Source organism: Molothrus aeneus, chromosome 4 (genome assembly GCF_037042795.1).
Source record: "Molothrus aeneus isolate 106 chromosome 4, BPBGC_Maene_1.0, whole genome shotgun sequence".
Classification (NCBI taxonomy): domain Eukaryota; kingdom Metazoa; phylum Chordata; class Aves; order Passeriformes; family Icteridae; genus Molothrus; species Molothrus aeneus.
Window position 1 is genome coordinate 64,575,438 of NC_089649.1, and position 14,834 is coordinate 64,590,271.

The 14,834-nt window shown below is 41.8% G+C and overlaps 1 protein-coding gene across 2 annotated transcripts; it reads left to right on the forward strand.

Moving 5' to 3' along the window:
* The first annotated feature begins 6,991 nt into the window (after nt 1-6,991).
* On the forward strand, nt 6,992-14,542 carry TNIP2 (TNFAIP3 interacting protein 2). 2 transcript variants are annotated; one of them, XM_066548708.1, is made up of 6 exons: nt 6,992-7,451; nt 9,561-9,866; nt 11,580-11,663; nt 12,204-12,485; nt 12,846-12,965; nt 13,403-14,542. In XM_066548708.1, the coding sequence occupies exons 1-6, from the start codon at nt 7,011-7,013 to the stop codon at nt 13,682-13,684; spliced, it is 1,515 nt and encodes a 504-aa protein (XP_066404805.1). In that variant the 5' UTR covers nt 6,992-7,010; the 3' UTR covers nt 13,685-14,542. The 2 variants fall into 2 exon arrangements, with proteins under 2 accessions (XP_066404805.1, XP_066404806.1); XM_066548709.1 differs by having other exon boundaries at nt 13,469-14,542.
* The last annotated feature ends 292 nt before the right edge of the window (nt 14,543-14,834 follow it).

Consider the following 14,834-nt stretch of genomic DNA (forward strand, 5'->3'; position numbering starts at 1 on the left):
AAATCCTTGAAGTTCAAACCCACTGTTTCTGAGACCAGTCCTTTTAAAGGTTTCTAAGTGTCTGCACACCCTGAAACTGGAACGTCACAATTACACTAAATCTGACTTACTAACCCCCAAATGAGACACTGTGTAGAGTATTCCAGTGTAGAGAACACTTCTTATTTTGGTTATGCAAGGCCTAACAGAATTAACTTTCTCACAGCTGACTTCCAAGCATTTCAGTCATAAAGAGATAAGTGTGTCAATTGAATGGTGATAATGGCTCATTCTATTGAGCCAGATTGAAGTCAAAACTTCGAGGTTTTCTCTAAAAATTAAGTAAGGATAAGCACATACTGATGTGATCTTCTTTCCATAGATCAAATACTTCATATTCTGCAGCCTTTTTGCCTTTAAGCCATCTACATCAATGTCACTATTGTCAGTACTGGAAGATTCACATGGCAAAGCAAATTAAGCTCTCACAAAACTTACTCAAATCAAGCGGCAAACTCAAGGGAAGAGACAGCAGAAACCAGTGCCAATGAATTCTTAAACTCACCCCATCAGATGGTGGCCTCTCTATTTGTTCAGTTAAATATATTAGTAGCTCTCATCAGAAACTTTAATGAAAACCATACATCTGGAATCCCCTGTAGTATTTCCTCCATAGCTTAGGGCAAGAAGAGAGTAAAGACTTTGCCAAACAGCCACCTACCCTAAAATGTACATTAACTCAATAATAATCATAATATATTGCATAAATTTAATATAATTAATTGGAAAAAACTCATTTAATTTAGAGCTGGAAGGATTTATTCCTGTAGACACAGGCATATTTCACTGTGCCATGAGTTTAAATTCCTGCACCACTGTGTAGCTCAGACACCTTCAGCCATGAAAACAGCTACAGTGGGGTTTTTTTCAGGAGTTATCACTTTGAAGAAATTATTTTTTCTTATGGTTTTCTGATTTTATCTTCTACAATCCATAACTACTTGCATGTCCACATTAAACTAATTATTGTGCTAAGGCTGAGAAGGTACTGGCATGCAGGCTCCTCAAAAATACAATTTTTCCACATTCCATTAATTCTGTTTGAGAGCAGAAATTGTCAAAATGCTTGTCTGCTTCAAGCATGACCAATGACTGAGAATATGCTTACTCTGGCTTACAACAAAACCAGGCTTGAACAAGAGCTGAAGTTTGCAGTAGCTGGTATCTACATGGCATTCATTCTTCACTTCAGTCTGAAAAACACGACATTGATGGCTTGAATTTCAAACTCTGCTGAAAACTGCTTTTCCCTTTCCTGCCAGGATGATTGGTGGCTTTTCTGCGTTACAGACAGAGCTCCAGAGGAACATCACTGTGCTGTTTCTTGCCTCTGAACTGGACACTAATCAGAATTTTAGGAAATGTTGCTGTTTCTGTGGAAGAACAATGAATGGTGTGGTAAGGACACTTCCACTTTCTAGTTCTAGTTGCTTAATTCTTCCCAACACTTCTTCTATATTATAGTTCTGAAACTATTTCACCAACTAGTACTAAGGATGTTCTAAGAAGCATCCAATGTTTCTTCTTCCTGATTTAGAATTCTAGTAGAACTGAATTCCTATGTAACTATGATTTATTTTGAGGTTCCTGACAGTCTTAGGAAATCACCTTTCCCCATCATCCTTTAAAACTAATGTATAAAATAAGACATTTAGATCAGAAATTTATCTAACCAAACTCAAGAAGTCTGTTTGCTAAAAAGAAAAAGCTAAAGATCAAAAATGTTGAAACTGGTTTTGTTCTAGTTAGAATGAGTGGTTTTGATCAGAAACATCATGGACACCACTTTAGGAGGTTTCATTACACAACATTAACATATCAAACAAATCTGCAAACAACTAAGATTTTACCTGCAAACCTTTTTTTCCAGTCTTGCAAGTGAATGCCAAGTTATTCAGAATTAATAATTTTATTTTTTCCCCTTAAAATTGGCTGGCCTTTGAGGAAAGGTGAATAACTGAAACCAGAAAACTCACATCACTCCATATTAACCAAAGCAGAAAATCCATTTAATATATATATAGAATCCACAAAAAGTCTGGAACATGGATCATATATTAAGAGTTAGGAAAGCGTTTCCTGCAGCACACAAAAAAATTGTCTGCAGTATTTCAAATCATCAGATTTAGGAAAAGGTTTCCTATGACAACTACAAGCCAGCATATCCTGCACTGCTCAACAGGAATAAATAGACATGGGCAAACCCCAAGGTTTTATCCAGAACAAGCTCAAAGAAGTAATTTGCTTTTAAGTAGAGTAACCTAAGCCTGTGAATAAGGAAACAGCCTCCACTTGTTGCACAGCTAATGCACCAGAGAGCTTTTTACATTCTTGTAAATAGAATCACAGCTCAAAAATCAGTGACATCATGATAAGGTTTTCCAAAGAACCAAGGAAACTGCTTGAACTTCTCAGATCCAGGGGCAGCAGCAGCACTGCAATCAACGCCAGCCTGCAAGGTCAGACTGAGGCAACTGCTGCTATTGGGCCATGGGCAGACAAAAGAGAACCTGCAAAAGTGAGACCATGCAGGGGAAACTAAAGCAGGGCCTGAAACAGCTGAACATACAGACAGTGAGCACAGGAGGGTGAGCTGAGCAAAGAGCCAAAGCACTGAGGAATAACAAGGCACAACAGAAAGCTCTTGCCTTGGCATGGACACAAACAGATCAAGGGCCTGCTGAGAGACCCCTACAAGAGTGCATCCAGCTTATCTACAAACACCCATCAGGATGAGACTGAGCCACCTCAGCCCATACAAATGTGAAAGAAAAACCTCTTAGGGAAAACTGTTGGCCTGCTATGGATCTGACCAGTGTCATTGTCCAGCTCATCCTGGTTATTTCAGCCCTACTGTGACGAAGAACATGGGCCCTGGGACTCTGCCCCCTGCATCAAAACACTTTTGGTTTTTACATTCTCCAAAGGGCAAACCATGTAAAAACAAAACCAAAACAACAAGAACAACAATAAGAAAACCCCAACAAAACAAACAAACGAAAAAACCCGCCACATACAAAAAAACCAAACAACCCCACCCCAAAAAAACCAAACAAACAACCCAAAGCTGCCACCACCACCACCACAGCAGGGAAAAAAATCTTACATTAGAAATAAATAGACCCCCATTCTATTTCCCCTAGCTAAAGGAAATATTTTCATGTGCGTAAACAGAAAACAAGACTGGTCAGAGCCCCAGTGCAGACAGATGGCCACAGATGTATGTCACAGACATGAGTTCATCCAGTTTTGGGAATCCTGGCACTCCTCAGGCCAACCTCTCAGGGACTTTGTCATTCCAGCAGTAAAACATGTTGAACATTATCTCACCAGAACATCCAATACAGTGATGTATAGAAAGGATGTTTAGTCCTGCCCATGGAAGGAGTGTAAACATGCCTGCAGCTCATAATTACTGCTGATCTATGAGTCACAAAAGCACCAGCACTTCAGTTGTTCAGCATGAAAATCAGATTTTTGGACACACACAGAGATTTCTGGTAGCATCTTATGTAGCAGGGAAAATGTCAGATTATTTTACAGGTTTTCTCCCTTTTGCACTGCATGTTCTACAGCAAGGGAAATGGGAACTTACTGCTTTTTTTTTCAGCCTACAGCAGTCAGAGGATCACTTACAAATTTCTAATTAGCTCTGTTTAATCACCTCAAGGCAATTCCAACCCTTTTTAAGTATCATTGTGTCACAACTTACCCTCCAGGACAATTAGTGGTGACTTAAGACCATGGGGTAAACCACAGCTTGATTGGCTGAATGACATCTGGAGTTCACAAGTAAAAAATACAATTTCTTACAAATTGAGTAGAGGTCACTCTTTAGAAAATGACAGAACCCCCCAATATGCTGTATAGTCTTGTCCACAGAGAATTACTCTTTTAAATAAAAAAAACTCACAAGATTTTCTCTAATGTTACAGAAATAGAACATTTAGAGGAATTATTCTTACCCCCTCAACAAATAATTCATGCTTAAAAATGAAAATTTAAATATATGTACATTTATGAACCCTTCATTAATCTGACCATACTGTTCACCTTCCTTTCTTTCTGCTTTCCTAGGAGCAATTTCACTTTCTTTTTGTTTCTAAGCAGTATCTAATCCCTTTTTTCATGCAGTTTATGATGCATCTCACACATGATGGCAAATTGTGATGTGCACAGAATTACTTATTCAAAACAGCTTTGTTAAGAGTTCTTTAACAAAATCTGAGGTCAAATTTTCCCCACATGGGTTTAATCACATCTATCCTGTTACACCCTGCTGAGAAAGAGTTAAAGTGAACTTCACCTTATATTTCATGTTGAAACCAGTACAGTATGGAAAATAAACTTTCTTTTCTTTATATTAAGTCGTGCAGAGCATACCTGTTGTTTACACAGTACTTAATAAGCCCTCAGGATTGTGCAACCCCAAAAAGAACAAGTGTGCCACAGCACCAAGCAGCTGCTTTATCAACAAACTGGGTAAGAGTGCAGGAGAGGCAATCCAGGAAAAGCCAGGTGCTAGAAACACAGCAAGATGTGACTCATTCTTTGGCAGCAGCTCCTTTGACTGAATTCCCAGGAATTCCTCTGTATTTCAGAAGTGACAAAAGGAAACAGTCATCTCAGGGCATTCCCAAGTACACGAGGGATCAGCTTCTTACTCAGCACTTACGCAGGTCAAATTTCCCTGGAATCATTGGTGTTTTCCTGGGGGAATGCTGCCTTCATCCAAGGCACCAGTAATTCCAGATTTTCAGTAATGCTCTATTTTAATATACTAACACACTACTGCAAATGTAACTGTATTATAAAGGATTCTATTTTGCAGCTAACTAAATTCCCTGATGCTTGCCCCATCTGCAAACATGGCATGGCTGAGTTTCCTTGTGCTTTGCTAATTAATTGGCAGGAAACCAAACATTTCTCCAGTACCAGGGCTTCATCATACGTTTCTACAAAATATTTTGACAGTCAGCAAAAGCAATATTGCTGCAAATTCTTCAGTTAGCTCTGACTGTAACACTATAATGAAAATGTAACATGAAGCCTTATGTGTTTTTTTTCACTTTTCTTTACAGTGTATATGAAAATGACAAAGTACAGGTATTTTAAAGCAGGAACTTTACTTTCTTCACAGCAAAATCAGCATCTTAAGGGTATGGGATATAACTTTGTACAAGTAAAAAATAAAAAATTATATTCCCTCAACTTCCACACATTTTTAATTGTCCTAAATAATTTGATATTTACAGTATTAGATGAAATAACAAATAAGCCAGGGACCTGTACCACAAACAAGTGTTTTACCCTTTCTGTCACACAGAGTCTTCTGTGAAATAAACTTCTATAAAATTCAGTTATATTTTTAGAACACCTAAGCTAACAGACTGTTTTGAATTTATTACTCCTAATTCTTGCTAGAATAATTAAGGTGACAAAGTAATGACTTTCCACCTCAAAAAGCTTGATTGAATCACAGGATAATTCATGTTAAGAGGAACCTCAGGAGGTCTTTAGACATCACCAGGGTGAACTGACAATCTCAACTTTGAAGTTCACCATCTTTTCCTTTCATCATGTTCCCAATCCTGTAAATTATTCCACACAAATTATTCATTGCTGTCTTTATATCCTGAGACCTGCTAACACAGGAGGCTGCTCTCTATCACATTGTCTAAAGTCTCCTCTTTTTGCTGCCTGCACCAGCAGCATGTGGTGATTTCCATTTGCTGTATTTTAGGCACTTGTGCCAGACACATCTCCCGTGGCTGTGCTGAACCTTGTGCACTAAGGCTGCGTGCACACATGGAGCTCTGTGTTGTACACATAATGATGCACATGCATGCATGTACACACAGTAAATACTATTGCAAATTATAACCAAATATAACCTGGGACTTATTTTTGTACTGGTGTAAGGCTCTTTCCTCCCACTTGGTTCCATCAGAATGATAACATGGACATAACTAAACCAATCCAAAATATGCTTTCTCTCAGTCCAGCTTACCATACCGCATGAGAAATACTACACCAGTGTTACTCCCTGGCAGTGATATTCTTGATTAACAAGTTCTGTCTCTCTGCTGCCAATAAAAAAGTTCTCCACCATACAGGCAGCCAGTGGGCAGCAGTTTATTCAGTGTGAAGCAGCTACTTTTGCTCTCATTACCTCACCCTGAGAGCATAAACATTGGCTGGTGATATAGATTTAGACGGCCGAAGATTTTGGTCTGTTCGAGGTCTTTGCTAAGGAAGTTCCTCTTCCACACCTGCACAGGTACGGGGCTTGTGAGGGGGGACGGGCTGCTCTGCCCGGGTGCGGAGCCATCCCCTCGCCACCGCGGCAGACACAACCATCGAGAGAGGATTCCTGGGCCTTTCTTCTCCGGCTGCTGCCCCGGGGCCGGCGGAGCGGGGAGGGCCGAGAGGCCGGGGGTCGCCGCCAGCGGGGAAAGTCCCGCTCCGAGCCGGGAATTCCCGCAGCGGCGCCGGGAGGACGCGGCGCTCCGGGGCTTTCGCAACGCGGAGCCAGCGCCGCCCGCCAGCCGCCGAGAGACCCTCGGTGCGCCGGGAGCCCCGCTCCCCCCGGCGCCCCTCCTGCCGCCTGCCCGCGTTCCCCCCGCCCCGCCGGGACTTCCCCCGTGCCCCCGAGCCTCCCGCTCGCCCCCGGGTTTCTCCCCCCGCCCCCGGTGCCGGTTCTCCCGCTCGCCTCTGCCGGGGTTCCCCGGGCAGCGCTGCCCCCGGGGCCGCATCCCGCGCGGGCCATTGGGGAAAGGGCGCTCGGCACAGCAGGGGTTCTCCCCCGAAGGCGGAGCTCGGCCCGGCCCGGCCCCAGCCGCAGAAAAAAAGCCGCGGCACAGGCGGGTCCTGCGAGCCCTTAAAGGGAGCGGCTGCCTCCTCCCCCGGCGGGGAAGGCGGAAGAGCGAAGCTGCTGTCGCTGCCTCGGTGCTGCTGCGCTCCGGGGTTTTATGCACCTGTCCGGGCTCCTGCTCGCCCTGGAGAAGGAACAGAAGGGAGCTGCCCCGGCCATGTGCTCGGTAAGCGAGGCCGGCAGCACAGACCCCCTGGTGACCCGCTTTAGGCAAGTGGAGGAGACGCTGGAGAAGCTGCACCGGGAGAACAGGAGCTTGAAGAATAAAGTGCCTCGGTACAACGCGCTCTGCACCTTGTACCACGAGTCTGCACAGCAGCTGAAGCACCTCCAGCTGCAGCTGGCGGCCAAGGAGGCGACGATCCGGGAGCTGCGGGGCAGCCTGGCCCGGCAGCGGCAGCCTGGCCCGGCGGCGGGCGGGGATGCGGCGGCGGGCGCGGAGCCGGCCCGCTCGCTGGTGGAGAGCCTGCTGGAGCAGCTGGAGCAGGCCCGCGACAGCGAGCGCCTCTCGACGCGGAGAGCGGAGACGCTGAGCCAGGTACAGCCGCGGGCGCGCAGGGAGCGCAGCATCAGCAGCGCCTTTGCTTCCCTCGGGAGCGGCGCAGCATCAGCAGCGCCTTCCCTTCCCTCGGGAGCGCGGTGCGGGCGGAGGGTGCGGGCGTTCTGCCCCCGCAGCGCTCCTGGTGCTGCGAGCGGCTGCAGGCGCGCAGGAAGCGGCGCTGACAGCGAGGGCTGCAGCCCCTTCGAGCGATGCCCGCTCCATCCCCGGGTGCCCGAAGCAACTCGCTCGTTTGTGTCCAAACGTGGCGCCCCCTGCGTTCACTTCAAAAAGGCAAACGATAAAATCCTAAAGCAAAAGCTTAGCAGGGCACTATAGATCTTCATACAACTGTTTTCATAAGGAGAAAGAAAAATAGTAAAAACCTCCCTGAATTTATCAGATAATCAGCTGATGACACGAATTTTTCTATTACAGTGTTTTGTTTGAAGTGCTCTTAAAAATGGATTTTTCTTTTGACAGTGAGGTAGCATGTTCATATTTGAAGAAGTAACTGAGAAGTCTGGAGAGATAGATTAGGGAAATCAGTGCTTTTCTTGAAAGAAAAAAAAAAACTGAAAACTGCCCAAGTACTGTTTTGGTTACTGTCATTAAGAGTTTCCCAGGTTCAGTCTGAAATTCTCAAAGATTTTTAAAGAATTTATTTCTAGATGAAGCTGCATGAAGTAATTTCCAAACTGAGCAGCAGTAGTTAAAACTGAAACAAGTGTTTTTGTCATAAGTAATCTCTTGACCTAATGCTTATACAAGAGTAATCTCTTGACCTAATGCTTATACAAGAGTAATCTCTTGACCTAATGCTTATACAAAACATTTTCCATATATGACATTCACCTAAAATACATATTAAAAAGTTCATGTTTGGAAATTTGTTATAAGAGATGATCTCACTGACACTTTGCAGACAGATGACGCACCTATGGTATCTGAATATATTTGAAAGGCTGATGCTGAATATCTTTAAAGGGGAAGCTTAGCATTCAGCATGAAGCTAAAGAATGTAAATGCCAGTAATAAGAACAAGTGCTGTTTATCTATGTCAGATATTAATGTTTATTTCTTGAAAGAATAAAATGCTATGCCAAATCAGATCACTGAAGTAATTGGCACTAAATAATAACCAAATAAAAAAGACATTTTTGTGAAGCCAGAGGCCAGTGTGCTGGCAGAGAGTGCTCCCAGTGATTTACAGCTCTATTAGCACTCCTGAGAACTGGAATGGTAGAGCTGGGATAGGAGCTGTCCCAAGGTCTGCACTGGCATCCAGAGATCCTCAGTTCTGGAGGAGCAGTGTTGCAGAGGTTTCTGGTACCAGCTTGTTTGTTTACAAAGGCAGAACGTGGAACTACAGGTGGTTTGCACCAGTCACCAAGCAAACCTCTTCCTTGCCAAAACACCTGCAGAGATGTTAATGCAGTGTGGATGATCCCAGAGAGCACCCAACAGGGCAAGGAGATGCAGAAACAAATACACAGTTGTTTCCTAGGGGTGTGTCAGACCCCCTTGTGTACCTGGGGTCACTGTGGCCAAACTAGAGCCACTGCTGCCACATGGATTTTATTTTCTGCTTGCTTGTCCTTACCTTACCATTCCCATCCTTTCCTAGGTGGGAAAGTTGCTCTGTTTTGTCCTTGTGACAGTGCCAGGCAGCGAATACACTTCACTGGATTGGATAACTTAACAGTTCCTTTTTTTCTTTTGAGGAAAATCTCTATTATATGGTAGTGTACAGGACCTGTAAGTATTTTTCAGTCTCCACAGTTATTAATCTTAAATTAGTTTGTTTCTTGTTTTTGTTGCTGCTGTATAGTCATAAAATATTCATGAATTTTTGCTGCTTGTTCCTCCATTCTACTGATTAGAAAGTGTTTGCATGGCTGCCTGAGCAGTTCTTGATTGATTGATCCAACAGTTCCAAGGTCTTGTGAACATACAGAAATGAAATGGATTTGATCTACTTTTAAGTACTTTGCAATGAGTGCAGGAGCAATAAGGAATTACTGCAATATTGAAGTCAGTCTAAGATATATTTTGGCTTTTGACTTTATTTTGCTTTTAAGTAACTTTCCCTCCCCCCCCTCTGTTTAGGAAGTGCAGAAGTTGAATCAGCAGCTAGAGGAGAAAAATGGAGAGATACAGCAGATGATAAATCAGCCTCCATATGAAAAGGAGAGAGAAATCTTACGCCTGCAGAAGACTTTGGCAGAGAGGGAGAAGGCTCAGGCCACCAGTGATGTTTTGTGCCGTTCACTCACGGATGAAACTCACCAGCTTACACGCAAATTAGCGTCCACAGCAGAAATGTGCCAACATCTGGCAAAATGTCTAGAAGAGAAGCAAAGAAAAGAGAAGAGGAATTCAGATGACCAGATACCTACAGAAAGATCTAATCAGGTATTCTTACAGCTACTGTGTGTGTCTTTAAAGTCTTACTAGCTTCTGAGATGTTAATTACAGTATGATAGCTGTAACTGGGGAATGGTGAGAACAGCCCTTTAAATAATTTCATGTAGGGTGTTAAGACTGCCATGGCAATGGTAAATAATTCTGTGTATCTGAAATTCAGGATAGAAGCAATTGTCTACCACTTCACCTTTGTCCATCTCATCGTCAGAGGCTCTTTTTGGAGAGGAGAAGAACTTGAGAGGTTTTGTCCAACCTCAGCAATTCCATGATCACAGTTCTTCCCTCAATACACAGGAGACAGTACCTACCTTATACCACCCCTGCTTCTGTGCAGCACTAGATGGTGCTGTGATTTTGAAGCCTATCTCTCCTGATAGCTTGTTTAAGTACCAAAATCACAGAACAAAGTAGAGGTATTTCAAAGCAGTTTTTATGTTAAGAACTCTGTAACACGTGGTCTTCTCGGATCAGGATTTGGCTTTGCACACGTAGTACAGCCCTACAGAAAGTTAGTTAGTGGAATATGAGTCAAGGTGTCTTACCTTTTTTTTAGCTCTGGGATTCCCCCTGGCCTCTGAGTGCAGGGCAATGCTTCTCTTCAGGGGGGTGTTTTAAAAAAAAAAAAGCTTCATAACAGGACAGTGTCAGAAGTGCTACTGCAGGGCACAAAGAAACACCTGGATTTTGGTGTACTTTGCTAATGGCTGTTGAGGCTTCAGTAAAAGTTCTCAGCATGGGGTAAAGGTAGATCATTGTTCTGTTGTTCCAGAAGTTCTGATGGCTGAGAGTCATTCATTAAATATTCATTAAAATGAGGTAATTCATTAAAACACCATAAGGAAATAACATTAGCAGTGCTGCCTCTAGTAACAGATCAGAGTGGTGAGTAGGGTGCTACAGACAGTTCTCACAAAAATGAATAATTCTGACTTATGCTCTTACTGCTACACCGTGGTAATGCTGTTTTCCACATGACCACTCATCTGTGCTGTTGTGATGAACTCCATACATACTCATGTCTGCTTTGTTAGACATCCCAGAAGTGTTTCCAAAGAAAACTTACATTAAAGTTACCTGTAAGAAATAGGGGTTGAGTAGATAGAAGAAAAAATGACTTTTTAAGGGACTTGAAGCATTTGGCATTATCATATTTAATGTGTAATTGATAGACAGGAAGCTTGATTGACTTTGATATATGCAATAAGAAGCTAACCTTGTATAGTGGGGACTTCCCTGCTGAAGAGGAGAAATTTCAGATGCCATTACTAGCTGATTCTAGGGAATTTTGCACAAAAGTGTTCTATATTACTCACGTACGCTGGGGTTTTTTTAAGCAGATGTCACAACTGTAAAAAAGAGGTATCATTTTAGTCAATTATTTAGCAAGCAGGGTTTTTTCCCCTCAGTAATTTCTTCCTAGTACTGGCCAAAATTGACAGTAATAACAAAGCAAGATGAAGGCATATCTGTGCCTTTGTCATGTGTTCTCCCACTCCAGACAAGTAGTTTTGTGTAAACTCTTAAACACTGTTGTCATGAGGTCTATTTAATAGCAATACTGAGGTCATAAAAACTTAGATGTATGTCATTACACATCCCATTAAAAAAAAGAAAAAAGATTACTTCTAGTTAACAGCACAGCCACACAGCATCTGAGATTTTTATGTTAAAGTAACACCTAACTTTATCTGAAAATTACAGCTTTTAGACAATGAAACTTCACTTCAGTCTCTCATCTGCAACTTACAAGAGGAAAACAGGATGTTAAAACAAAAAGTAGCTCACGTGAGTACTTTCATTTTGTTACAGATTAATATTTGTTAAGTATTTTGTATTAGAGTAAATTTGGAATAGATAAGTCTGGTTAATCTATTTACATGGCAGTTTACAGCAAGACAGTTTTTCTTAGTCCTTTCAACACAGCACATAATTTTGGTTCCCTTAGCTAAGAACAACTTATTACATAATTTCTAACACACTGGATTTTTGTTGTTAAAAATACAGTGCACAAGAAAATTTTCATGTTCCTTTTAATGGATCAGTATTCCACCCCAGAAGAACAGCACTAGGCCCACTAGACCCCTCCCTTTCCACATTATTTAATACTGTCCCTTTGGACTATGAGATGGGAAGGCTGGGAGATTGTGAAGAGTCTGCACAATCATCTCCTGCTCTCCTGTACAGTGACTTACTCACCCTCAGGGGTGGAGTCAGCATGTTGCATTATCCCCTAGAGGATTTTGGTCCTGCAATTCTAGACAGCCTATGAAAGCTTGGAAGTTTGTGTCTCCCTGTTCTTCACGCCTCTCCTGGATGAACTTTCAGGTGGAAGATTTAAATGCAAAATGGCAGAAGTACGACGCGAGCAGGGACGAGTACGTGAAGCGACTCCACCTGCAGCTGAAGGAGATGAAGTCCCAGCTGGAGCAGCACCAGGGAGGAACTCCAGCACAAAGGAATTCTGAACTGATGCACAAGGAGATCTTCCGGTTAAACAAACTACTGGAAGAGAAAATGAATGAGTGCATAAAAACCAAGAGAGAGCTGGAAGACATGAAGAAGGCTTGTGAAGGAGATCATGAGCGAATACAAATGCTGGAGCAACAGGTCATTATGTTTCTTTTTCCTACACATGGGAATTCTTAGTTTCTTCCCAGATCACTGAAGTCCAAGGGGGAAAAAGGGATTTCTTTTTTGGAGATCTGCCTGTCTGTGCACATTTGGCTATACAGATACTTAACAACACAGATTTAAAGGAAACTCACTACTTAAAGAACCCCATGCAGTTCTGCTGGCCTTAACACAGAATATGAAAGATCTGTAAAAGAAATACAAACACCTTTGAAATGATAGAGAAGATAATACTGACATTCTGGGAATAAGTAACAAAGGAATCAGTTTCAGCTTTTCAATCTAACCTGCCAATGCTCTAATGTATAAAATATTAACATAATAATTCTAATTCAGGTCCTGGTTTATAAAGATGATTTCACATCCGAGAGATCAGACAGAGAACGAGCACAGAGTAAAATACAAGAACTGCAGGCAGAAGTTGCATGTCTGCAACACCAGCTAGCAAGAAGACAGGTAAGAAAGGAGCATGCTCCTTCTTTAATTTAAGTATATTTTAAAAATATCTTAGTATTTCTAAAACAGTTTCAGCAGCTATCAAAAGCTTTGATTGTTTCATAGTCAGTTCTTCTGGAGATGCTTCCCAGTTCAGATGTAATACCCCTTTCCAGTCCCTTTTTCTTCTGCTTTTGGATCAATATTGGAAGGGTGAATTCTAAGAAGGCACTGGACAGCCATGACTCTTGGCATCTTTAAATTAGCACACTGGCTGTATTCTGTGTTTTCTACAAACCTTCTTTACAACAATATTAATAACACTGCAAAAACTGATTAATGATTTATTTACAAGATAAATATTTGAGTGGTGTTTCAGATCAAGGTGATAAAATATCACCTGTTAAAAAATGTATTCTTATTGCATCTTTTTCAAGAGCTCTTCTTTCTCTTTCTAGGACTCCAGAGACAAAAGTAGTCATTTCAGAGTTCACACTGGTAACCAAAATCATTTGTTCGTTCAGACAAATGTGGAACACCTACGAGGCAACAGCCCAGGCCAGACAGGCACGAGAAGAACAAACTCACAGTCTGAACAAGCTTCTCCTCCTGGGGACAATGGAAACTCGGGATCTGAAGGCAGGGCACAGGGTGAACTCAGATGCCCTCACTGCATGAGGTTTTTCAGCGATGAACTCAGTGATGAATTCCTCAAGCACGTTGCTGAATGTTGTCAGTGACCCATAGGATGTAGGGGTGTAAGTCAATCACTACTTTTATAGACATAAAACTTGCTCTATACATGTATCTCCTACAGTCCTAAAACAGAGTAATTCAAATGGAGAGCTCTGGGGAATTAGGAGGATGAACAATATCTACCTCTTACTTGATTTTGCCTTCTCTTGGACTGTGTGAAAGGCTTCAAAAAAATGCAAAGTGTTTTTCTGAAGAACTATTTTTGACAGCTACAAGGAAAGCAAGTGTAATGGAGATTCTACTACAAACTAAACTGAAACCTCCAGTGGTAGTTTAGCTTCAGAGTGCAGCTTGACTTTATTTGGGTCTAATTCTCTAATTCTCTACAGTCTGATGGCTTGTGAAAAAAATTACTGAACTTGAAATGTTCCTCCTCTTCCAAAAAATGTAGGCTGAAGAACAGGAAGGAATATTTTGGCAGAAGACAGGAAAAATCTTACTGTGCTTTATCTGGATTAGAAGCGAAAGTATTTTCTTGACTCTTGAGGCTGAACTTTCAAACATCTCATCTGAAAATCCTTCTGTTTAACTGAAATCAGAAGAAGTGAAGAAAACATAAAAGGGCTGGTTATTGACTAAAACTAGCCTGTCTTTTTTGCACAGAAACAAGGTACAGGGATATTTATATTGCCTGTGCCATAAATATCTGTCTTACAGATTTGTGAATGGATATTTGTCTAATTATTGTTTGTATTACTATTTGACCTAAGGATTATTTTTATAATAAAAGTGATTGTACATTTGCTTTACTACAAAAGGGGTCCAAAAAATCTCTTTTGGTGTAAGTATTTAAGTGTGAAATAGTGAACTATACTAAGGGCTAATTAAATGTCATGGTTTCAGATATGAGTTATTTCATTACTTTAGTGACAACCAGCTTCTCAGACTATTTTCAAATATGTTGAAAAAAAAATCACTCCTCATCTCTGAGTGAAAGATTGACATTTCAGAGGCACAGGAACACATTTAACCCCCTACCCTGCCACACGCATGTGACTATGTCAATGCTAACTTAAATTTCTTCTTATCCTCTCTGCACTTGAGAGAGCTTCAACAAATAGCAGGGGACTGTTTTGAGAAGGAATATCAGCAATTAATTAAAGTGTACAAATATAAAAGTGCCATGGGTTTTTG

Excerpts from the sequence above, each read along its gene's own strand:
- TNIP2 (XM_066548708.1), top strand. The coding sequence starts at position 7,011 with ATGCACCTGTCCGGGCTCCTGCTCGCCCTGGAGAAGGAACAGAAGGGA. Across the intron at positions 7,452-9,560 it reads GAGCGGAGACGCTGAGCCAG|GAAGTGCAGAAGTTGAATCA; the intron begins GTACAGCCGCGG and ends CCCTCTGTTTAG. Across the intron at positions 11,664-12,203 it reads TAAAACAAAAAGTAGCTCAC|GTGGAAGATTTAAATGCAAA; the intron begins GTGAGTACTTTC and ends ATGAACTTTCAG.